Genomic DNA, 25,025 nt, shown 5'->3' with positions numbered 1-25,025 from the left:
CAACGGTAGTACACAATTCGTCACCCTTTGATTCCGCTCAGATGAAAGTATGGCCGACGAGGAAGCCAATAACCGTGGGAAATTTGGCTTAATCTGTCTTGACTTGGCTTACATAGACCCAAGTAGCCAGAGATTACATCCTCTCCAAGTACAAAGTTCATCAGCAAATATTGTAGATGTTATTAGCCATCTGAAACGAGAATACTGCGGCTGGATTGGGTGATCTAGCGTCATGCTAGAGGGAGAATCATGAGTCGCCACTCTGACAAGCCCCGTTGATGGAGAAGATGCAATTTTATTTGTAGCTTCTTTGAAGGATCGTGAAAGCTGCCTGGAGCATGGTGGCGTGGGTTCAGCGCTGAAGTAAACCGGACCGATGGTCGAACGTAGATCTTGCGGTTTGCTATTGTGGCGGCGTGATCGTAATACCTAGGAGTCCTTAACTTGCAATACTCGATGAGGGGTGAGACTGTTGTCGATGAGATATCTGTAGCTATGACAATGGATAGCAACTTTGATAAAAATAGCAAATAGTGGTAAAACAGCCCACTGTTCTCGTCTTATCACCCATTAGGCCGGGGTGCAGAGATGTGCTCAACGAGGGAACCAATTATCTTAAGAGGCAAGAGTATCTGGTAATGCTTATCTTAAGAGACACAGGTATGTACTTGGTGTTGTTGGCAGCATCAGCGGCTGCTCCGCCACAGGTTTTGCGGTGAAATCTTGAGCTGTCAACATTTGACATTTGCGTGTCCATGGCGAAGCCCTTCTCGAGACTCCCTTGCGCCTGGGGGAGGGTCTGGTGACAGTGATCATATCGTCATCTTCCTCTGAAGGGAATAGGATGGGTATTACCAGTCTCATGGAAGAAATCCTCCAAAGGAATACCATGCTAGCCGATGAGGGGGTGGTTCCTGACTCATGGAGGGAAAGTTGCTTGGCTTCCTGCTACCTCTGTGATTCGGTGCAATTCGGCGTCATGAATGTAATTCGGCGCGGTTCAGCGGCGAGGCGTTGTATCGGGAAGTTTGCCTTGCCTTCCATCGAATAGAATTAACGGTAGATAGGATAAGCGCCATTAGTCTGTCTCAATGCTGCTAGTTTTGGCGATGGAGTCATCGGGGAGACGGATTTCAGTCCATCGGGGAGTTTCGCCAGTCACTCTGGACCCATCCTGAATAGGTATCCGGTAGCTTTTCCACCAATCTTCCTTTACCACGATTCGATTTAGAACGTCTCCAAGAAGCACCCCAAGGTGTTCGTTGATCCAGCGCCAGCGAATCGCTCACTTTTTTAGAGACCTCGCAGACGGACATACTTTTGTACCAGATTCTTGGAAAGCTACTTTCCAAGATTGTCGAGTGTATCAACACTAAAGAAACCATCTCCCGTATTCCCTCGCAAAGCTCGATAGTGAATTGCTATTGTTTTTTGGTATGATGCTGGGATAAGTCAGCTACCCTATTGGTTATGTTGATCAAAACATGGTTTTATTCTAGGAATATCCACTATCGAATTTTGAGAAGGAATGCAGTAGATAGTTGACTGTTGTCATTGCAACTCGATAAGACATTGTTCGCCTCATCTGGGATCGTCGAGATCGCCGCAGTAAATGCTGTTTTGATAATACCATGCGAATGGCTGTGTTAAAGTGCTGACCTCACTGGGCGATCCAAGCAATAAAGCCTCCCTATACTAAATATAGGTTGTATGAAATAGATGAAAAAAGAAACAACACATCATCTTCTCCTTCATAAAGCGACCCCTGACTTTGACGATAACTTCGATCCTTCGAGAACAAGGCTTCGGCTCCTAGATCGAATGATGGTCGTGACGTGTTCTCGCTTGTTAGTGCTGCGTATGAATGTTTGCTTACAGTGCATTTCGCTTAGTCTTGGCGAATTGTCGATGGAATTAATGAAACGGACTTGGACCACCGCCACATTAGCTCTCTCTGTTCTGCTCTTCTGTCGTATTGATACACGTATATGCATTTGAACTGCTACAGCGAATTCGTCGCGGTACCACAAAACAGCAAACCGTAGCGTCGCATTATTCTTCGCATGAGCACCGTATCCTCCCCAGTCACTCGCCCACTTCTTTCCCCGGTTCCCCCAGTGCGGGGATCCCTGCGTTCCCTTTTAACATCAATGAGGTCTTTGCCCCTGTCGTTTTACCGCAAACTGTTTCTCGATTCCAGCGTCGATGCTACCCGGTCCCAAGTGATGGCCTAATACGATATACGACGGCTCCTTTGCTTAACCCCGAACCGCAAAAGAATAAGAAAAAAAAAGGGGGACAAGATTAATAAAGAGAGAGGAATGACGGGTAGCAGGATGGCCGTGTACCCGTAAAAGGAGCCAGTTCGGGACCGTAGTGTACCATAGCGCTGTAAGAGAGAGAGACAGGAGTCCACCCCACTCGGTACATGTACCTTAGTGTGGCCGCTACCTATAACAACATCCTTGTGCTGTTGGCTGGGTGTACAGCAGCAAGATATCATAAGCAGATTGTCCGTCTTTATATAGACAGGGACACACGGGGTTCCGTCCAGAGACACGCGGGGTTCCATAAGGCAGATCGGGGCAACTACAGTGCCGATAAAGCCGCCGGCAGAATCCTAAATTCAATGCTATGCCATGACTTGAGTTTGTTCGATTTGGCGTCAACCTCGGAGCCTCTGTCAAGTCAGTTTCAGCAGCTCGCACTTGCATCTCGTTGCCCCGGGTTCATCTCTACAAAGTCGCTAAAAAAGCGGTCGAGGAACCGGTGGCTGGTGCAGATGCTACTGTTTGCCGAGCGGGCGTTGTCAGGGGTCCTTGGTAAGACCCATGGGTTTAGAGAAGCAGACCTGTAAACGGCAGTTCATATCTGCTTTGTTTCTTTCAGTTAATGCTCTAGGACGGCACTTATAAGAAGCAAACTGGCGTAAATGAAGTATCGTGCAATCTCGAAATAGCAAGGCGGAAGGAGCAGCATCCTCGAGACGCCATTGGCAGGGCAGTTCTTTGCGATAACTAACAACTTTTTGAGACAGAAGGAGTGGGAGAGAAAGAGAGCTATGATATAAAGGGAATTACTGATTTCGGCATGAAATGGCAGGATTTTGGCAAAAATAATTTGACAATTCAGCAACCAGGGACCCTAGTTTATATGTTGCAATATTATATAAAGTATTGTTTCTGTTACTCTTTGTCATTCATTTTGGAACACAAAAACCGTTTTATCAAAAGTGAATTCTTTTTTTTTTTCATCTTTTTTTTTTTAAAAAAAAAAAAAAAAAAAAAAAAATCCCAGTAATGATGATAATAATAATTCGTGATATATACTCGCTGGTTCCACCCTCTAATAGACCAGTAATTTTTGTTAAGCTTAAGCCTTACTAGATTCCGTCTTTTATTCAGCCTTGTAAGCAGCTACAAACTTTGCCACTTACTATACTCATTCTGAGCTTTCATCTCAGCCTTCGCCCTGCTGACTGAGACATTTATTATGTTACTTTTCAATTGCGGCTTAGAGACAATTGGACGGCAGGTTGGTACCGGCTAGCTCATCTTGATTCCTCTTTTCTCTTCACACAGCCCCTCCGCATTTTTTCAGATACCGTATGCACTCGAAACAATGGACTGTGAGTATTTCTTTATAAAGGAATTCGCTAGCTATCCTGGGCCATCTCTAGGCCATCTCTTGACCGATCGTAGTAAATAGTGGAGCGGTTTTCACCAAAACCCACAGTCTAATTTTCCGAGGGAATACAGTCAAATCGAGCAGCATAAAGAGAGTGAGGGCAAATCATGATGACACTTGCTGTCTCCCTTGGCTAGCTGTCCCCCCTCTTTTCCCCCTCCCTCTTTACGTAGCCAATACTATGTGTGTATGCGGTCAGATCCCACGTGTGAAACTTTGGATCACTCCACCGTCTCAATGCTACATATACGACATTTAGCGCTGAGATTGAGAGGCTTCGATTGCTTCAGGGGGCTTCCTGATGAACGGCTGGGCCTAGTCCTGGTCTTTGCTCTGTCGCAGGCGAAGTCGAAAGGATCCAGAAGCGACAGTAGCTAATGTCAATGCCCTAAATCCTGCGGCTTCAGCCGGCAACTCTACGAGAGGGCGTATCAGTAGCAGCGGCTGTAATGATGAAACTAATAGACGAGGGGGGAGGGTGCCTCTGTCTCCTCGATATGACGCTACTGCGGTGCTATCCCCTTTGAGCCCTGAGAGGATTTTCAGCCCGCCATTGCCCATGACATGTATACAAAAGAGCATCGAGTGGGTGGATGGATCCTACACACATTCTTGGGAATACCGAGCCCCTGGTTACTAACTAAACACCAGCATCAAGACTAGGAAGGGCTAGCCAGAGACCTCCAATTCGGAGCACCGTCAAGCTAAGCCCCATGGGCAACTGCCGTGGAACTCCAGACTCTCCACTGATTGCTCCCCCGAAGTGTGGCGGCCTCTATGTCGCTGGTGCCGAGAAGCGCCTATGGAGAATTGAATTAGTGGCTTGTCTTACCTGTACGCATGCTTACTAGCATCCGGCACACTGGCTATCGCGGGATCTGCCGGGGTATGTCGATTGGTTGGCCGATAGCCTGATCTCCATTCATCCACCCAGTAAGTAATACACGTAAACCGAGCACGTTTGCTTTACCACCCCCCGACCCTTGCCGCGCCACCACCTACGTTGAGAAAATTACATGGAGATTTCTATAAATCTCGATAAATCTCTATTTGGCCATGTACGTGTACATGATTACATCTATATACCTATATATATTTAAAAACTCAAATATACATACAAATAGTAATGAAAAGTTCAATTTTAATATAAATACTATTTACTTCTAAATATAATATAATAATTGAAATGTATAAAAAAATTACTTATACTTGTAATATTTTTAATATAATTAAAAAAATAGAAAGTTACAAATTAAAAAAAATTTTTATTACAGCTAATACATATATATCTTTATATAAAATAATTTTTATCTAATAAAAAAAGAATATTAAATAAACTGAAAATCTTTTTTAGCTCCCTTAATTAGTTAAATGCCTACTAGTGGGATGGGTTGGCATTATTCAAGCTAATATATCCAGCTGATGTAATGTTACCATATGGAAACACAACTACCTATCTACAAATTAAACTAATCCTGATCAAGTTACGTGTAGTTGTTACATGGAAAGGAGGGGAGGGGGGATCAGGTTATATGCACACTCGGGTATGCCTGCATCATGGGCGTGCAAGATAGGTCAGCGCAAATACATGTAATCAGCTCTGCTGCGGAAAATAACAGTTGTCGTTGGTCCTGCGAGGCGACAAGCACAGCCTATAAGCTGCCAAGTTTGCTTAGTTCGTTCCTGACAGGTTGCAGGGGTGGTCAAGAGTCGGTAAATCCTTTGTGAGCTTTTTGGAACAAGGGATAAAAAGTACGGGGGGGCCGTAGATCTGTGACGAGTACACCGGAGCTGTGTCCTACGAGATAACTTATAACTTGTAGAATTGAGCCCTTCTTCAACTTTTCTTGGGTTGTACTGAATGTTCAGATGCTAAGCTTTACGCCACACTTACACAAATAAATCCGGTTGTTGTCCAGTTTCCCATTGACGACATCTTGCTTGGTCCGTTATTTACGACTGTCCTAGTTTCTATTTCTCCTTGTATTATCTCCTTTTTTTACCTTATCTTTAATATCATTGCTGGAGCCCCTCTCTTACAACCGTACACTAAGCCGTCTTATCGGCACAGACCCGCAAACATGTTCTACACAATCTCCTACAACAATAGTTCGGCGGAAGTCGACAGTGTATCCAAGATGGCGAGCAATCACACCTTTGGCGAATACCGACAATCACGGCTCGCTTGTATAGAATGCCGCGCCCGAAAAGTGCGTAAATAATAATAATGTCGTTCTCAATGAGACACACGCGCCACTAACACCATAGCCAACAGGTCAAGTGCTCTGGAGAAAGCACAGGCTGCCAGCGATGTCAAGGAACCGGTATTACATGCGTCTTTCCAGAGAGAACCAAGCGTGGCACCAAGAGACGAAAGAACTCAGCTCCCTCCGAAGGTCACGACAGCACAAAGAGCAACTCGGGCAGTGAGACGAGCCTCAAGAATGGAGACAGAGGCAGCAGCACATCCGCAGCGCCCACAGGGGACTCTCATCCCCTTGCCTCCACAGTTCCCGCTTCAGAATTCTCGCCGTCAATGGACTTCAGCCCTTCATTTTTTTCATTAGACTTAAGTGACAACTTCAATATCGGTAAGGCTTTTCTTTAAACGGGTAGCTTTTGTCCTGCTTACACTAACGCCACGGCCCGTCGATTAGACCTTGATCAATTAAATTCCACCCTTGGGGATCTTAGCAGCCTAGCTTCAAGCAGCAGCATTTCTCCATCACAAAGTCAGCCCTTTCCCGCAGCGCCACGACGGACGCTGAGAACGACGGAAGGCTTGTGCCTGGGCGATAGCCCTTCCATCAACGACGGAAACTTATGCGCCTGCGCCCAATTTGCGCTTCACATGCTCGAAGAGCTAGAACTACAATACGAAAACAACGTGGATGTTTCTAGTGACACTATACTGGGCTACCAAAAGATTGCTCTAGCACGCCTCAACTCCTGGATATCCTGCGACCACAGCCAAACACCTCGAGCGACGACTAAGCTTATCGCGCTCGTAATAGAGGGGCTGTCGCTGTATTTGGAGAGGGGGGCTGCGAACTGTATTCGACAGATGCGGCAAGAAATCGAGGATGAGAATCCTTCTGCTGCAGCGAGAATAGGCAATGTGGGGGACTACCACGTCGAATCGAAGCACGAGTGGGCACACATCCTTCGGGTCTCACTATTGGTCCGGTGCAGAGAGCTTTTAGCCGCAGTCACGAGGTTAAGGCAGCACGATGTAAACGACATCCTTTTATCAGCGGTCGAGACGAGGTTATCAGGCGTCATACAGGAGCTGAAGGGCTGGGAGGATTATCTGTAGAATTACAATATGATTGGCTGTTTGGTATTATTTAGACTCTTGAGGCTTTCATTAGCACGGCGCGTGTACATGCAATAATCTCTTATAATCCGTATCTTAGATAATGAAGCGTCTCTTTCTCACACCCACACCAAACACATGCCATATGTCGTCAATGCGCGTCCAGACTCCATCAGTTCTAGATCTTCGGCCTTCCGGGACCCTAAAGCAAAACGAAAACAAATGTGTGTCACTCCCGGTAACGCTAACATGAGTTTCCGTGGACACTCACCCCATAATACGCCTAAAACCCCAAATGCGTAACCAGAATCAGGTATATATCGCGGAGAGATATGTACGAATTGCTGACATCCACCCCCTTTTGCATCGAAGCTTTGTTGGCCCCCTGTTCCCTGTCTAAATGCGGCTACAGACTACCAACCACGCCACATTTGTCATCTTTTACGAGGATAATGAGGCTAGTGCATCTCGCTCTTAATTAATAACATTGTTAGCAGCACTTTGGTTCACAGCGCAAGGGTATTTGGAAAACAGAATTCCGGCGGATTTTGTCACTTATAAATTTGATAAAGTGATGAGAAGTTTATAAGATAGGATTTTACCAACCCACATAAGCGAGAGGGTGGTAATATTGAGATGAACGCCTTGTAGTGCCTCAGGGTCCTATGCAACCATCTCACACCTCGCCCACGTGCGGAGTAAAGACCACCCTGCTTATCGCACGAAGGAGATTAGGGTGAGACACTCCTCCTCCAGAGATAGATCACCTTCTAGCGATGTTCCCCTGTATGAAGATTTCGCTATGACCTCGGTTGGAGAACGAAATTGCCAGTTATGGAAGATCGTCACTGTTACGGTGTCTCAGCTTTTGACTGAATCCTTCAGGCTGAGCAGCTAACAACCGTTGTTGGGAAGGAGAAACGTCAGTATACCCCAGTACCGTTTGTTTCCATTTTAGTATCAAGTTTGCGGCAACTTACTTAGCGCTTTGCTTCGGCAGATTATCATCACTAAGTGGAAATAGCCAGGAACCGTTCGTAGTCACCAAAATTCTACTAACCGTATCTTAGAGCCGATAGAAATGGTCAAATTGAGAAATATATTAGCCTCAGCTATGTCTATAATCCTTATAATAATAGAAAATAAGGTAGTAACCATAAGTGATGATAAGACAGGCAGGCGTAGCGCCAACACACAGCCCTCGCAGAATACCATGGAGTCCCCCACAATCTTACTGACTTGCCAGCTGCACGAATTCGTAAGAAAGATGGTAAGGCAACGGCACTGAACAAGAATTTAAAATACCAACAACACTTGGGAATAACGGTATTGCCAGGCAACACTCATCGGCCAAGAGAAAATTGGTGGCTATTTTTCCATTTCTAGCTTAACGACTAGGGTAGATTTTCCTATAATGCCGTAGCGTGGTCCCAAATCTTGGCTACCTGGTCAATATATGGGGACTCTCCGCTGACCAGTTTTGCAAGGGAACCCTGTATACAGTAAATGCCACCTACCATGCTCATAAAGACTTCACAGAAATCCGCTACAGTCAAAACAGCGGAATCCTCTTTTAGGGAATATACTGAATATGATGGCTGGGTAAACCACACGTTGATAAAATATATAGTTGAACAGCTTGTTTACTTTAAACTATTCCCTGCTCGACCCGTCAGCTTACACGCCCACTCTCGTCCGCTCTCATCAAAACATCTGTGATTGGTATGGCGTGTTCGGTTTACCTTCCTTATCTACATTTATTGCAGAAGAAGGATTCATATCCTGATAAGGGTTTGTCCTCTTACAGGCGAAAGCACTTTAGCGAGATCTTTGGATCTCGCTAAGTGTTCTCCGCAACCACTTACATGAACGAATCTCTGAAGGCGGAAGCAGTCGCCGGGCAAAGCTGCAACGAACACCCAAAGGGCGAATCGCATGCTTTGGGAACCGCATGCTCGATAGCGGTTTCTCCAAGTTGACTTATCATTAATTCACGATCACGCAGTATTCTCTTCCACGGGCCCATGGTGGATGACACTTCGATTCCCAAATTCAGCCCCAGTGGCTTTCTTGTTTGACGGCATACCATTCCTTGAAGTGTTTAGCCTCTCCTAACAAGATCAGTAACTTACATGTATAGCAGGGGTTGATGCATCTTGTGTTCAAGGTTCTGAGATCAAGACCAAGTCGGTGAGAGTGTAGATTATACGAGAGCATCATCATTTTTGACCCCTGATTACTTGATTCCTTCGCTTTAACACATGGCTCTTATAATACATGGATTAGACTCTCTAGATTGAAGAATATGGTTGTGAGTTGGAGGCTGTGTGGCCTGTCTCTTCACCAACGTAGGCCAGGTTACTCTCAGGAGGTGGTTTTATTTTTTGTGGTATTGGTTCGACGTACTTGGGCATTAGGGGTAACGAAACTATGTGGAGAAATTGTGAGCACCCAGTTAGTAGAGTCGGAGAGTTCGTCCGCGGGTTTGGAGATCTAGAATAACATTTGGGCAACTGGGTACCATGCTTATAAGCCGCCCCTTTATCTGATTTACTACTACACACCATTTGGGTTAAGCTAGTTGAGCTCCTCACTAAGTTTTCTCCTATTGGTGACTAAACACTAGGAATCAAGTAGAGTCTATATTATTCAATCAAGCGCAGTGTTATAAGGATGAGTGGAGTCCGCCCTTTAGTCAATAATTTAGGCTAAAATTGAATTATGAAGACTATACAGAATCAAAAGTTTTAGGGGATTTATGCCCTATTCCTTCTCGTATATTGGCATTGCCACTTATATTAATTGGATCTTCTTTGTGTGATAATGTTCTTAATTGCTTATTTGTTGCTATCAGCGTATCAATTAACCCTGTTATCGGCGAAATTTCCCCTGTTGCTATGGTCAGCTATTTGACAAGCGGTCCAATGAAGGGGTGGAGTAGAGAAGGATTTAACAAAGTAGGTTCTTGGAACGAGTAACTTGGTCTTGCTGATTAGTTGGTAGCCATGGTCACGATTAGTGAGTTTGTTTATTACTTTAGTAGATGAAAATGAGCTCTACTCCTGACTTTTTATGAAACCATCTACATTATCAAATACTTGCCATTCTGCTTAAAGCGTAATGAAGTCTTCCATGCCCGAGTTAGTAAGCTCGCGAACTGGCTTGACGTTTACTTGACAACACTTATCGGTACTGGTGCCGGAAACACCCGCTCAGTGGCTTTAATAGAGTCGATCATCTGCGTTAGCTTTTTGATATTGAGATCGAGCCGTCTTACGGGTCTAGGGTCTTTCGTTCTCAGCTATGTATTAATGGCTTGAGTCATGTATGCAAGTATTTGGTGGAGTCGTAGCAGCAGTGAATCGGTCCGTCAGAGCTGAATACTTGGAAGAAGGACAAGCTGTGGCAATTTGTTTTGACAGCTGGTCATATTGATGCTGTCTCAATTCTTGGTGGGTTTCATTGCGTGGCACGGCTGATATCTCAGCTGCTCTCTCTATGCACACAGCCCTCCACCCTGTCATACCCTGATCGGCTCCGAGGCTCTTTTAATTGTAATAGAAATTAAAATGATATGCTAACAACGATACTAATGCTAGTACGTACTTGCAGCATCAAGGTATGGATATATTCCTTTATCTAGTGCGGCGTCAAAAGTACCTGGCAGCCACGTCAACACAGAACACTACACACTACATGCCCACGTGCTCAACCCCTGAAGGCCATACAGCTCACATATTTAGGGAACCTAATAGGGCCAATAAAAATATTAAATGCACAGGTGCATATATATTATGATAGCATATTACATGTCTCGTATCTTGACTAAAAATCCACGCATATTGCTTATTGCAGAGACCCAGATTAGGTAATTTGGCTGAGACTGCTTGACGTACTTGGCTTGTATTTAAAAATTAAAGAAAGCATGACGCTGTAAAGTGGGCTGCTGTAGTTGTAGATACAAGGCATCAATAAACAATGGCCTCTTTGCAAGTTCCCAAAACCACAACCCTGGCCCTGGGTTGTATTGCATCTACGATCAAGATGCCTGGGCCCTGTCTATCGATTTCCTTTTTAAGCCCCGGGCCGATCCCGATTTGGCTCGGGCATATGTGGATCTATGATCCACCTACGGAGTAACCTGTAAATCATACCCCTCTTATATCACAGGGCGTATATTGAAAAATATTTGGATTGCCATTGATCATACCATGGGTGTGTTTCTGGATGGAAGTAAATCGAGAGCTTAATACCTAATTGAGTTTTTTTTTGCGCACTTGGGCAAAAAACGGGAAGTGGGTGAAAATACATTGGAAAAATATTTGGGCGGCCTCTTTTACACATGGAAAAAAAAAAAATTTAAATGAGATTTAAGTCATTGCAAGTTTTGGGGGTGGCATTTTTTATGTAATGTTTGTTTAATCTATTAACGTTTTTATTATTTTGTATAACACGAAAAAGATCCTATGTCACCGTAGTACCACAACTCTTTTTTGCTTATGCTAACAGATCATGTACTCTAAAATACTTAGTCTTGTTGTTATACCTGATAAAGCAGGTGTTGAGTAGTAAAAGTATTTAAAAATATTAACTTATTCCTGTTTCTCCCTATCAAAAGCAATATCCCTATCATATCTTTTTAATACCCTATCCGCTCGGTAAATCTGCTCAGTAAAAGCTATAATACTGCAGGTTGAGAGTTTTGGTGCATACCCTAGATAAAGCCGATAAATTCTCTCGGCATTCTATTGTTCCGTCTTACTGCTTGGTGTCTGAGTATTAGCCTGTACTTTGCATTCCAATGTGTAGTTTTCTCACCCCCTCCCACTGCCCTATGAATTTATGATACGATAAGGCGTAGTAGGAGCTCTGAGGGGACGAGTCTAGCCGTCTCCACACCTCTATTTATCCCTGTTTTCATGTCACGCGCGCTTTGCTGCTTTGGGTAAGTTTTTGGCGCTGTATCAAGGTTTTCAGGTTGGCTGCCCAAACGCAGGTATAAGACACTGATCTGTCGTAGGAGCGGACTTCTCAAGAAGAGCGTATCTTGACATCTAAGACACCGCGTGGTTGATGACTGCGAGGGGGAAATGTTGACATGTAAATAATGTACATTGTTGTAGCCTTGGCATAGCTATTCCTTTCAATTGTAGAGACTCTCAAGTCCTTCCTACTCGTAAAGTTTGTTGTATTGCCACAATTAGGCTGCCTGTGCTTTCTATGCAGCAGCGGAGAGTCGGCGTATCCTCTGGTTGCGTTTGCTTCCTAACCGAGCACTTTTCCTTCGGATAATTAACTGATCAGGAAGGGGCTCTCTACTTTGGCCCAACTATGGCCTTAATGCTCGTCACTTATATAGGTACTGCAACCTAAAAATGCAAAGATGTCCAAGTTGATCTCGTTGGTCACAACATATGGTTGCACTGCCTTAATAATTCCAAGATGAACGACTTGCTAGAGGGGGAAGGCCCTCACTATCCGCTTGCTAACCTATCATCCTCAACTACTCCATATACCTCTGATTTTGAGGCTTCTGGGTCCCAGGACGTAATCAAAGATGACAACCAAGTACTCACGTCAGAGCCAAATGGCGAAAATGTGCAACCAGAATCACAATACAGTTCCGGGTTCGCGCTCTGGGTTAACATGATTTCCCTCATGCTCAGCATTTTCTTGATCGCCCTTGATATGGTACGCTTTGTTCTCTCTTCTGCATTTCCTTTTGCTCTTTTCATTATTTTTTTTTCATGGCATGTCTTTTTAATTTTTTTCCGTGCCCGTCACTATGAACTCAATACTCATAAATTGACTTAGACCATCGTCGCGACCTCTGTTCCTGCCATCACCAACGACTTCCACGGCATCAAAGACCAGGCTTGGTACGCCGCCGCCTTCTTCCTGACCGCTGGCGGCTGTCAATCGACGTGGGGCAAGATTTATCAAAACTTTCCCCTCAAGTTGAGCTTTCTCATAGCGATTTTCATCTTTGAAGTGGGCAGTCTTATTTGTGCAGTGGCACCGTCGTCCTCAGTATTCATTGCAGGTCGTGTCATTGCCGGTATTGGGTCCTCTGGCGTCGGTTCTGGTTCTTATACAATCGTCGCTTTCATTGTAGAGCCCAAGAAGAGAGCGAATTATACTGCTATGCTTGGGGCTATTTTTGGTATCGGAAGTATCCTGGGCCCATCGATCGGTGGTGCGTTTGCTGCTGATGTTAGTTGGCGATGGTAAGATAAACATCCGTTTTCGAACCCCCCCGTATGAACTTCGATAACTGAAACAAAACTTCAAGGTGTTTCTACATTAATCTCCCTATTGGTGTCCCTCCCGTCCTTGGCGTCATCTTCTGCCTTCGCCTTCCGGCTGTCGCCCGTCCTCGACAAGCTCCATTGAAAGAGAAGCTACTCCAGATGGATCCGATCGGCTTTGTATTGCTGCTGGGAGGCATTGTCACATACCTCATAGCTGTGCAGTATGGCGGCGTAACAAAACCCTGGAACTCTGCAACTGTCATCGGTCTCCTCGTGACATGTGTCGTGGCATTCATTCTCTTTGGATTCACTGAGATGTGGCAGGGTGAAAGAGCGACAGTGATTCCTCGGCTCTTTAAGAAGCGTTTTGTTGGGCTGTCGATGATTTATATAGCCTTTCAAGGTGGAGCCCTCTATGCCATGGTCTACTACCTCCCTCTCTACTTTCAGGCTATCCGAGATGATAGTGCTGTGCTTGCTGGTGCCCACACCTTGGCCTTTATTATACCGGGTATGCTCTTTATCCTAGTCTCTGGTATTATCGCCACGAATACAGGTATGGTCACAGCCGTCATGTTCGTTGGATCAGCGATTGCAACCCTTGGCTGCGGCCTTAGCTACTTATTTGACGTTAATACCAATACTGGGACGTGGATTGGTGTCCAGATCGTGTGCGGCATAGGACTTGGCCTTGGATTCCAGATTCCTCTCTCTACAGCTCAGGCTAGTGTCGAAGCGGCCGATTTACCTGCCGTCACCGCCATGTTGCTGGAATTTCAGACCCTCGGTGGCGCCATATGGGTGTCTGCAGCGCAAGCCGTCTTTGTGAATCGCTTGCTCGTCGGCTTACCCAAGTTGGCGCCCAATGTGATCCCAATGGAAGTTATAGCTGCTGGTGCCGGAGATTTGCGCAAAGTATTTTCTCCAGAGGACCTCCCAGGCATCCTATCAGCTTATTCTACCGGCATCAGGGACGCATACCTCCTCATCTGTGCAATTGTTGGAGTTTCCATGTTGGTAGCTGCAGCAATGCCATGGAAGAGGATTGACCCAGAAGCGATAAAAGCAGCTGCAGGTGGTGCTTAACATGAGAAACACGTTTTGTAAATTCGGATTTGGATAGTATGTTTGCGGCGATGAAGGTACTGGGTAGCACATGGGGAAAGTATAATTGCGTACATAGTTTTCGTCTTACGATACAGTATACTAAGTTGAAGAGTCATGTTAATTGACAAGACATTCTCGTTTCATCCTTTAATTAACAGTGATTTGGCTTTTGAGTCTGGTAACCCATTAGAGTGTTTATATAATGTTCAACAAGATCATCAATCTATTCACTCGGCAATCTCGAGTTCAAGTTGACATAGTGAATTAGCCTATATTTGGATTAGAGCCTGAACAATGATTATACATGAACAATAGATCAACCTGCTGCGAGAATAAAACTATTTGATGAAGAATTTGAAATAATGTAGGAGCTGAGTTGCTGGGAAAGAGTATATCCTCCTTGAGAGCCTGATTATGAAGTCTAATAGCACGCCTCTCTTTCTCTTTTGTTCATAGTAGTGGATTTTATCTTAGATAGAATCAATACCTAATTCTAAACTAAAACTTCATGATTATCTAGAAAAGAAAGAAAACAAATGGAATACAGTCTTGTTGCGCGACCCAATGTAAAAGATCTTGATATCACTAGAATAATAGCTCCGTTCCTAAAATTAAAACGAATTAAAGTTGTTCCGAATAAACCTTTGTTCACCTAAAATATACCCTCAAACTCCCGGTTTCTCATCGTTCCGGTCTGTTCTCTTTATTAGTTGCTCAATGCCTGCAGCGACTCTTGAACAGGAGCAGAGGGTAGCTCTGCCAATGTCTCCTCCCACAGCTGATTGACTATTTGTTTGCCCTCAGGCTTGTAGAGAAGGGCGGCTAATCTATATCCGAGGACGTTAGCAATGAACATTAAGATTACAGTTCATGACCTTTAGGCTGTACTTACGGGCGAATCTCTCCATCTTCGGTGTATTGTCCATGTGATGCTTCGCCGAAAGAGACTCCTGCGTGCACGATGCTACGGGCGCCAACTGGAGCTGGCTTGCCGAGTGCGCGGAATCCCATCCTGTAGAGCATACCAAGGAAATGGCCGTCACCATCACGGACAATTTCAGTGCCGTAGCAGAGGCCCGGATTGACCAAGTTTAAGGTAACGGCAGAGGATGGCACCTGTTCCACAAGTTTGCTGATAAAGAGTTGACCCAGCAGTTTGCTCGTTGCGTAGCGCTCTGCATGGTTCCAATTCTTTGGATCCGTTTGCTTTTTGTAAAAAGGAAGAAGCGGGCGCTCATTTCTTTCCTCGAACTTGGCCCAGGAGGCCGTGTCGGATGAGACAAGGGTAAGGCGTCCTGGCTTTGTTTGCGCCTTGGTTTTGAGAATTGGCAACAGCAGGATTGACAAAAATATGGTCGACAAGAAGTTGACCTGAATGCTGTCCTCGTAGCCAGTGGACGAGTGGAACTCCTCGAACGCCCGATAAGAACCAGCGTTCAAAATGGCAATGTCAAGGCGATCCAAAGTTTTGGTGCGTTCTGCAAACTTTTGGATTGAATCATATGAGAGCATATCGATCTCCCAGACCTCAATTTCACCCTTGAAATCTTTTCGCCCGGCAAGCAGATTTTCCCGAGCTTTCTCGCCCTTGGACACAGTACGCACGGCGAGAATCAGCTTAGCAACGCCCAGGTCAAGAAGCTGACGGGCGGTCTCGAGGCCAAGTCCAATGTTGGAACCAGTAACAATGGCTGTCTTGCCAGCAACAAGTTCAGCGTCTTTTTTGTCCACGAGTGGTGTCTTGGCGATAAATTGGCGATAAGCCCACGCCTTTCTGCCTGCCTGCTTCTCTGCAGCGGCAAGGGTAAACTCGTGAGTGCCCATCAGAACGGTGTTTGTGGATTTTGTGCGTGAGCGATTGCGGGATAGAAACGAGCAAATGGCCATGGGCTATAGTAGAGAAGTTGGATTGAAAATTGACTGTGTCGCGACCGGCAGAATCAGCGACTTATATGGACGAGCAGCAGAGAGTGATGAGGGGCATTTGTATGATGGCGGGGCCTTATTGACGTGATGCGACATTCTTATAGCACATTCCAACCAACAAGCACGGCATGAGCAGTCCTGCCGACTCCTGTCACACGTGTAACAAGTACAGAGTCGCAGCCAACCAACAGACCTGAGCAATATGTGGGGCCGAACAAATAGTACACCGAACACCAAGCAGTGTATATATTATTATATAAATGGAGTAAAATTGTTATTAATATGTATTTCTTATATATTAAATCTAAATTTATATAAATAGATTTATATTTTTATACTTTTTTACTTGAATTATTATAAATCGCATTACTATAGACTGCTATTGCAGCAAGATAAGGAAATACACGTAGGGGGCGTGTGAATATCGTGCAGATCCTTTTAGCCAGCACTAAGAGGAGGAGGGGCGCCACTCGGCTCTCGGGCTCTATCGGAGGTTCCCAATATAGACGGCCTATGTCTGGATAATCCGACAGTCCGTTCTTTGTAAAATGTAGTTAGAATGATCAGGTACAGCAAATACGCTGATAAAAAGCAATCATATTTGTATAATAAGTTAATTACTATGTTAATCACTATTAAAACAAACAAAATGCTAATATTTGAACAGATGCTTTTTCTGTGCTATTAAAAGTGTATGTTACATACCTAGGTAATGTATTGAGAAAGCGTTTTTAGGCCTCCCTGCATAAGGCTTCGATGAAGCTTTGTGTGACCATACCTTCCAAACAAAATGTAGCCAGGAAGGGTGACAAAGTCAAACCTGGGATATAAAGAGAATGAAATTCCCTTGTTAGATAGGAATCCGGCCCAAGTTCACCACGCTAAACGGCCCCTGGCTGCAGCAGTGGCTTCGTTTTTTCAGAGAACGACGTTGTATTAGCCAGATCAAATGATTTCGTAACTTGTTCTCGCTTCATAGTCCCCATAGCCGTACAACAACATTACATGTATGGATGTTTTGGGAGTTATGGCAGAAGGCGAGTAAGCTACTGGTTCAAATGTGCGTTCCCTACATAGCACACTATTTAGTATAATATGCTAATTGATAGAGTAATTTAAGCCCACTGAACTTTTTTTTTTTTTTTTTTTTTTTTTTGAGAAAAGAATCAATTTGACACAGAGTTTATATATCGGAATTCCTTTGTATATATTGTTAAAGTCTTCACGTAGTTGTTCAGTCTAGCTATTCATCCAGAAACACTTCTTTTCTTCTCCTAACTTGTTTGCTCTCCTCCTATTCAACTATTTCTATTTCTAATTCTCCTTTCTGGTATCACTTGCACATGGAACACACTTGAAAATTGGCATTGTGTAGCAAAGCAGAGATTATTTTGGTCCGTCACCCATAGTGGTGTAATGTGTCTGGCCGGCAGCTGCAACCTCTAATTGTTGGCGCATTTGAGCAACTTGGGCAACTAAAAGAAGTTAGTCTCCATTGCGCCCGAAACTTGAACATTTCATTCTTTATTGCTCGATTTTGTCCATCCATGATTCTGTACATGAATATATCCAAGGCTGATAAACGAGACAAAGCTGCTAGCATCCGTTGGGTTTTACGTACCGAGGTCTGCGCCGAGAGCGGCATTTCTGAAAGTTCCGAAGAAACCGACTTGGAGAGTAACCTTGTCAGCGAAGCTAGAGAGATCAACTTTCTCCAATGCTGGTTTGTCTTCTGAAAAGAATTTCGCTACACGGTTTGCTGTCCATGAGGGGTTCTCATCGCCTAGTGACAAAATATTAGATACGAAGCCCACAAGTTTGCATGGAAATGGACATACCTAGCCAGTGGCCTGCTTTGGGGACTACAGCAGTACTTAGATCTGTTGATACTCTCGCGTATAGAACACGCATGATATTTTCATTGCCGTTACTTGCTTCTCCTCCAATCGCAAGCACTGGGATATTCAAAGGGCTTGGGCCCAGGTGAGATCGGAAAAATTGTGAGTCCGCATAGACTGTAGCCACTGAGTAGACACCAAGCATAGATCTGAGGAAACCCGGCTTGGTGATACTCGAGGTATACCGATTCAGCGTTTCTTCACTGAAGCTGGCGCCACCAGAATAGCTGCCCTTGTAGAAATACCACTCCAGAAGCCGCTTTTCCTTGCCGCTGACGAGAAATTCAGCAAAATCAGGAATGGCAAAGGCTGAGAGCTGCGGGTTGCCGTATAAATCCATGTAAGGTCCAGGCGCTGCTGCCTGCTCCTGGCCAAAGCCTGGGTACAAGTATTCTGCGATTGCCAGCCTCTTCACCATAGAGGGATGCTGGATCGCAAGAGCGGTGGCCATGCCGACTCCACTGTCGTGGGCAAAAACGTACGCAGATGTGATGTTCAAGAAGTCCAACACGCCCTTGAGATCGCCAGCAACCGTTTCACAAGTATAGTCCTCATTTGGCGGGATGCTGGAATCTCCAGTACCGCGGACATCTACTGCAATGACTGTATACTGCTCTGCGAGGATGGGTCCGATGAATTGCCAAGTCAGACTAAATTGAGGAGTGCCATGTACAAGAAGCACTGGCGGGCCCGAGCCTGCGTAGCGGAAATGAATGCTGACGTCTTGAAGAGCAACACGTCCATGTTCCCAATCGTCAAAATTTGACAATCCTGCGTTGACTGTCAAGGGGAGCAACGTGGCTCTAAGAAGGTTTGTAAGGCGCACCATATTGTTCATTGGAGTAAAACAAAACAAAAAATGACAGATGCTACAATCACTTGCTTGAGCTGGCCAAGCACTGATACTAATATGTGCCTTACTGCTGGCTGCTATAGCGGCAGTATTTACAGACGGTAAATCTAGATACGGTTCGGTCCACGGCCATTAGCTTATCTAGATCTCACCGACAATAAGTCATCCTTCGGTATTCCTACTTGCTTACACGCCCTCACGCTAATCCAACTGATCTTATGAAAAGGTACCCGACTAGTTGATATGCCCACTAAGGATCCTATACTTGTTATTTAATCAAGAGGTGCAACATAAACACGTTTTAAAAGTCTCCACTATCTATAAAAGCAGCTTTGGCAGAGGAGAAAGTTGGGGGCCGCAGCATCCCTGTCGCCACAGATTTTGAAAGCTGGAGATTCAAGAAATCACACCCCTCAGCTTACGGGCTGTCACTAGTGCTGGCTCTAAACCCTAAACGCTTCGGCCCGGCTGAAGTGGGAATAATGATCTACGGAATCACCACCATGTGGAGGTCTTCAAATGCTCACAGCCGCTTGCCTCTATTGGGCAATTGCTCGATTTTGGAATGCATCACTAAACAGCTCAACAGCTCAACAGGGCTCAATAGTAGCTGGAGCTGGGAGTCTCGATAGCAATGATTTCACCAACGAAGCTGTCCCCAGATTACAGAGAGAACTAGAGATTTTATAAAATTTTGCACTAGGTTGATTCCTCAGCTGCCTTGATATTTAGTTTGCGTGGCATTGTGATTGTGGCTGCTGCAACGATCTCCTTCAGCTAGGATTCTAACCAAACAACTCCCACCCTCTAATGCACTAGCATGTGATTCAGCTCATGATTCATAGTTGATCTGTAATCGTGACTTTACACAGCCGAGAAGAGGTCTCAGGCGTGTCCGAAGAAAGCTAGGTGTGCACGGGATTCCCGTCATCTCTAGAGCAGAAAGGGTATAGCATTTGAGCCTTGTGATCATCAAAGGAGGAGCAATAAAGTTGCATCATGACATTACATTATCTGAAGATTCTGTCATAGGTTGGTAAATTAGCTGCAAGCGTTCCAGACCAAAGCTCTTCGGAACAAAATGCAAGCTCTAAAATAGCCTCCGCAGAATGGATACTCGTAGCCAGCTCTAGCCTTAGCTCTAGCTTCGATTTAAAATTCCCTGCTCTCACCGATGTCGCATACGTCAAAAATGCCATCTTCGGGAAGGCCTTTGCGGCGCAGTGCTTCCTTTAGAATCTTAGGCGGTTCTTGCACTTCCTCATGAGTTAGTGCCCATGTTCCCCAATGTATGCCCATAGCCCGCTTGCATTTGGTGTCTGTAAAGATCTCTACCGAATCAAAAGGATTGGCGTGCATAGCTGAAAAGGCAACTCGCGGATAGTAAGCCCCAATAGGAATGAGTCCTAAATCGAATGGCCCACGATGTTCCCCAATTTGTTTAAATTGGGGGCAGCGAGGCAGATGGTCCCAGTCTGGACCATAGTCGTCAGTAGCCTTGGGGATCTTTGGCACGGCACGGTAGCCTGTGTCACCCCCAAACCAGACCTTCTTGTCACCCGACTGGACTGCCCAGGATGCCCAGAGCGTTGTGTCTCGATCCACATCAAAGGGGATGCGACCTGAGGTGTGCTGGCAAGGCAAACATGACAGACGTGCCTCGATGGTTTCCTCCTTATTATCACCAACTTGAGATTTGATGGTCATTTCAGCATCTTCCCACCAGTCAAGCTCGGTGACATTGGTCAACCCGGCTTTGCGGAACCATTTTTCCAAGCCCAGACCAACAAAAAATTGTGCCTTGGGATGCGCCTTTTGGATCTCAAGCACAGAATTGTGAGATAAATGATCGTAGTGGCTATGGCTGATGAGGACAGCATCAATGACTGGGATATCTTTAACTTCGCAAGGCGGTTGAGTGAAGCGTCGAGGTCCCAAAAAGCCGACAGGGGAGCATCTATCTTCGAATACTGGGTCGAAGAGAACTCGTAGACCTGAGGGAAATTCGACATAGTAGCATGCGTGGCCAAGCCAAGTAGCACGAAGTTTCGTCGAGGATTTTCGGTGAGGAAGCCACTGAGGCTTTCTCACAGCGATCTTGGAGAGTGTGGTATCTGGTATTTGGAGCTCACCACGAATAACTGGCCTAAAGTAGACCTTTCAAGTTAGTCACAAGAATTCCTATATATAAAGAAGGGGGAAAAGAAAGGGAAAACAAATGTAGCATTCCAATTATGTAAAATACAACTTACCAAACGACGTTTTTGAGATAATGAACAAACTCGGGGTGTTCACCATAGGAAGGATATGGGTTCCTGAAGCGACTAAAGATCCCTTGCTTGTAAATGTGATGCGGATTGGCGACGGCTTCTTCAGGCAGATTTACTCTACCTTGAACCTTGCTAACAGCTATCTCATAGTAAAGAGACTGCTTGAGGCTGGAGATGGACGTCATGATTGTTGGAGGCTTGCCAAAGCAAAGCTGAGATAATAGCATATGCGGACATTGCTTTCGCTATTCCCTCATAACGAGCTAGAAAAGGAAGACGGCAAGGCCGAGCTTTGGTAGAGGGAAAGAAGATACATGTACATAGCCCAACATGTGCCAAGATGGTTCGAGCCTTACCTGCATGTACTGAGTATAGAGATGTACCTAATATTAAAAAAAAAAAAAATCCAATTATTCATAATATTAATTTTACTTCGTAAGGCGTATATCACATGTAAAATATTAATTACAAGTTTTTTTTAAAAAGTTAAATATAACTTATTAAATATAATTTAAAACTGTTTTTTATAACTTTTTTAATACTTTTTGAGACTAAAATAATATAATAGTAAAATTACATAAAATAGAAACTATTATATGTCTCTATTATGAAAAAAAAAAAATATCTGCCAAAGATTTTTTTACATAAATATAATTTTATAAATAGCTACAATCCCTAAACAGCATGGATGTTCTGATTTCTTGCATATTTAAGGGATTTCGGGGCTAATTTAGTGGCACGGGCTAGACGTTCGCAGCTGAATGACGCCCCACGAGTCAGACCCGGGGTACATGTAAATCTCCAGTCAGCACAACCCGTCAATCTAGACACTGCCAGACAAACAAAACAAGTCTCGGCCCGTGAACATCGGATACCGGCAAGACGAAGCTATATTGGTTGCAAGCCCCAACCTCAAAAAAACGTGCCATTTTCTGGGACCGTTGAAGGATTCTCTCCTGACCTAGTACCCGCTGTAAGCCTCAAACCAGATGCGTCAAAGACTCGTGTTAGCTGAGACCAATCCAGCCACTTGATTGAGTAAAACGGTATAATAGATGGTCAATCAAGGGGAAACTAGTGGACAAGGCACCCAAAAATATCCAGAAATACGCCTTGGCTATTGTTTTTGCTAGACGTTGCTGATCTCACGTATTTGAGATTCGAGAATATAAACAGTAGCTCTGCTCCTATGCTTCTCGCCATGTAGCCAAGCACTGCCCCTTCGTCTCTCTTGTCTTCAATCTAGCCATGGTCAAGGCAAACTTCTCAGCTTGGGCATCTGCCCTCTGCTTCCTATCTCTGTGTGGAGATGTTGCAGCCCTTCCCGCAGCAGCCAAGGAAGAGTGTAGAGCAGACCTCAAGGGCCTACTGACAGACCCCGCCCGACACTGGGCTGCGAATACAACTGTCTCATTCCCAGGCGACGCTACCTTTGCTAATGCCACGGAGCGTTGGTCCATTTTCAACGCACCGACCTATAGCGCCGCCGTGAGCCCAGGAACAGAGGCGGATGTTAGCAAAGTGGTATGAAAAACATTCTCTTGGCAGGCATATGCCAAACTACCTATTAATTAGACAACTTTATTAACTCATATACTCCCAGATCAACCTTGCTAGAACAAATGGGATCCCTTTCATGGCTCGCAGCGGTGGCCATGGATATGCAGCAAGTTTCGGCAAATTACAAAATGGTTTATCCCTGGACATGAGCAAGTTCAACACTGTTAAAATCGACTCCGCTGCCAAGACTTTGACTGTTGGTCCTGGTGCTCGTTACCGTGATATCCTTGACCCTTTGTACAACGCTGGATTTTACATCCGTAAGTGTCTCAGTTGCTGTAGAAGCTTGAAAGTATTCTACAAGACCTTGCATTAAACAAATTCTTAGAAACTGGCAGCTGCTCATGCCCTTCTGTCATTGGTGTTGCTATTGGCGGTGGTGTTGGACGTCTTATGGTAAGACTGTGTTTCGACAGTCACAGGTACACATTGCTAACATTTGGACAACACAGGGTGAACTAGGCCTGACTGCTGACGCGCTGGAATCCGTCCGTCTGGTTGGAGCTGATGGAGTTGCCAAAACAGTATCGGCCACTTCATACCCAGACTTGTGGTGGGCTATCCGCGGTGCAGGTGCAAACTTCGGTGTCATCACCTCTGCCACTTTCAAGGTCCAGACTTTGGCCAGCAACAATAACGGAAATGTCTTCATGGTCGACTTCTACCTTCCAAAGGAGAGAAGCCTAGAGTATTTCCAACTGATCGAGAAGAACTATAGCCCCATGCCCGCCAACTTGGCTGCCGTCCTGGTGCTTAACTGGAACAGCACTCTCAATGTTGTAAGTTCATATCACTTTGGTTAACTTGTGGATAGATGATGGGATATACGGCCGAATGGATGCTAATTGATCGGATATATAGAGCCAAGTCGGTTCCGATTGGATCTTTTATGGCACAGAGGCAGACGCCCGCAAAGCCCTGGCTCCAATTCTCGCTTTCGGTGCCCAATACATCACTGCTACCATCCCGTGGAATGAAATCATTGCCATTAGCGGAGCTGGCTATGACCCCGAAAATTGCCTGCCCAATAAGCCACGAAACAGCTTTTCTCTCAACCAAAAGAAGTACAACGCGGCTGGCTGGCAACAAGGCTTTGAGACGATCACAGATTTCTTTGAGAAGAACCCTGGAGGTCGCGCCAGCCAGATTATGTTGGAGCTCTTTGGCAACCAGGCGACTGCTGCTGTCCCTTCAAACGAGACTGCTTGGCCATGGAGAGATGTCTGGGGCTTTTTGTAAGAATCCATGACCCTCAATTTTTCTTTCCTTCTTTCTTTTTTGGGGCATCTCTTGCTAACAAAATGCTCGTTACAATAGCCAAGCTCAGTTTGTCTATGAAGCCGGAGACAACGCAACGCAACAGGCAGCAAACACCTATGGAGCTCAGATCCGCTCGCAGTACGCCCCGTACACTGGATACAGCAAGCCGACTATTTTCGTCAACTATGCTCGAGGTGACGAGCCCATTGAGAACGTATTTGGTGCGGACAAGCTGCCTCGTTTAGCACAGCTGAAACACAAGTACGATCCGTCAAACCTCTTTGCTTATGGCCATCCTCTGCCTCAATCGTATCCTTAAGACCTTAAGAACGTGGATTCTTAATGCCATATTGTTGGGTTCGAGAGTATATTTCCTAGAAGCTTTAGACTTGTGTAAACCCTCCATTGAACAACAATATGTAATTAACTCTATCAAATTTATTATAATTCATTTTCACCTACTATTATATTTATTCTTTATGTCTCAATTTAGATGATCTCAACTTTACCTATCTTATATGCTATATGTCTATTCATCATGGCGCTTTCGTCCTGGCAGCATTCGATAAATCTAAGATGGCGAAGAGTACGTTGGAAGTGTCAAATATACACGCAGAATTCCATTGGTCAAACCGGCTCCGTAATAGACTGCCATAAGTTAAGTGGTAATTACTCGGTAATTACTCCTATCAAGATACAATTGCCAAAAGAACTCAGTTTCCACCTTAATGATCTAGCGCCACGTGTGCCAACCGAAGCAATCTAGGTCGCAGAAATGACACTTCATCTGAAGGCTCCACTTGTTACCAGAGTCGTTATCATCCGAAGCTTTGGGCTCAGTTCGTCTCATACGATTATAGCAGTCCACTCATACGCCTAAGAGTGATGCAACGGTAG

At 45.0% G+C, this 25,025-nt stretch overlaps 6 protein-coding genes across 6 annotated transcripts; 3 read left to right on the top strand and 3 right to left on the bottom strand.

Annotated features, from left to right (window-relative positions):
* The first annotated feature begins 5,308 nt into the window (after positions 1-5,308).
* On the top strand, positions 5,309-7,120 carry GGI43DRAFT_408315 (Zn(II)2Cys6 transcription factor domain-containing protein). The gene is made up of 3 exons (XM_083206345.1): positions 5,309-5,897; positions 5,963-6,278; positions 6,345-7,120. The coding sequence occupies exons 1-3, from the start codon at positions 5,769-5,771 to the stop codon at positions 7,001-7,003; spliced, it is 1,104 nt and encodes a 367-aa protein (XP_083059637.1). The 5' UTR covers positions 5,309-5,768; the 3' UTR covers positions 7,004-7,120.
* A 5,094-nt stretch (positions 7,121-12,214) lies between these two features.
* Positions 12,215-14,504, top strand: GGI43DRAFT_408313 (MDR family MFS transporter). Its single transcript, XM_083206344.1, has 3 exons — positions 12,215-12,694; positions 12,818-13,230; positions 13,296-14,504. Exons 1-3 carry the CDS (start codon positions 12,446-12,448, stop codon positions 14,338-14,340), a joined length of 1,707 nt encoding a protein of 568 aa, XP_083059636.1. The 5' UTR covers positions 12,215-12,445; the 3' UTR covers positions 14,341-14,504.
* Positions 14,505-14,646: 142 nt separating this feature from the next.
* On the bottom strand, positions 14,647-16,403 carry GGI43DRAFT_408311 (uncharacterized protein). The gene is made up of 2 exons (XM_083206343.1): positions 15,254-16,403; positions 14,647-15,188 (listed from the first exon to the last, which is right to left on the bottom strand). The coding sequence occupies exons 1-2, from the start codon at positions 16,246-16,248 to the stop codon at positions 15,068-15,070; spliced, it is 1,116 nt and encodes a 371-aa protein (XP_083059635.1). The 5' UTR covers positions 16,249-16,403; the 3' UTR covers positions 14,647-15,067.
* Positions 16,404-17,900: 1,497 nt separating this feature from the next.
* Positions 17,901-19,014, bottom strand: GGI43DRAFT_423661 (Alpha/Beta hydrolase protein; the record flags this gene model as incomplete). The annotated part of the gene is made up of 2 exons (XM_083208273.1): positions 17,901-18,070; positions 18,126-19,014. 2 exons carry the CDS (start codon positions 19,012-19,014, stop codon positions 17,901-17,903), a joined length of 1,059 nt encoding a protein of 352 aa, XP_083059634.1.
* A 1,176-nt stretch (positions 19,015-20,190) lies between these two features.
* Positions 20,191-21,493, bottom strand: GGI43DRAFT_384963 (beta-lactamase superfamily domain-containing protein; the record flags this gene model as incomplete). Its single annotated transcript, XM_083203589.1, has 2 exons — positions 20,191-21,184; positions 21,291-21,493. The coding sequence occupies 2 exons, from the start codon at positions 21,491-21,493 to the stop codon at positions 20,191-20,193; spliced, it is 1,197 nt and encodes a 398-aa protein (XP_083059633.1).
* A 590-nt stretch (positions 21,494-22,083) lies between these two features.
* GGI43DRAFT_408306 (FAD-binding oxidoreductase) lies at positions 22,084-24,566 on the top strand. The gene is made up of 7 exons (XM_083206342.1): positions 22,084-22,281; positions 22,335-22,832; positions 22,912-23,128; positions 23,197-23,264; positions 23,321-23,647; positions 23,730-24,103; positions 24,186-24,566. The coding sequence occupies exons 2-7, from the start codon at positions 22,557-22,559 to the stop codon at positions 24,445-24,447; spliced, it is 1,524 nt and encodes a 507-aa protein (XP_083059632.1). The 5' UTR covers positions 22,084-22,281; positions 22,335-22,556; the 3' UTR covers positions 24,448-24,566.
* The last annotated feature ends 459 nt before the right edge of the window (positions 24,567-25,025 follow it).

This window comes from Trichoderma evansii (assembly GCF_050947405.1).
Source record: "Trichoderma evansii strain SZMC 28006 chromosome Unknown GGI43scaffold_13, whole genome shotgun sequence".
Classification (NCBI taxonomy): domain Eukaryota; kingdom Fungi; phylum Ascomycota; class Sordariomycetes; order Hypocreales; family Hypocreaceae; genus Trichoderma; species Trichoderma evansii.
The sequence above is the reverse complement of the archived record's forward strand: the minus strand, read 5'-3'. Positions and strand labels throughout refer to the sequence as shown.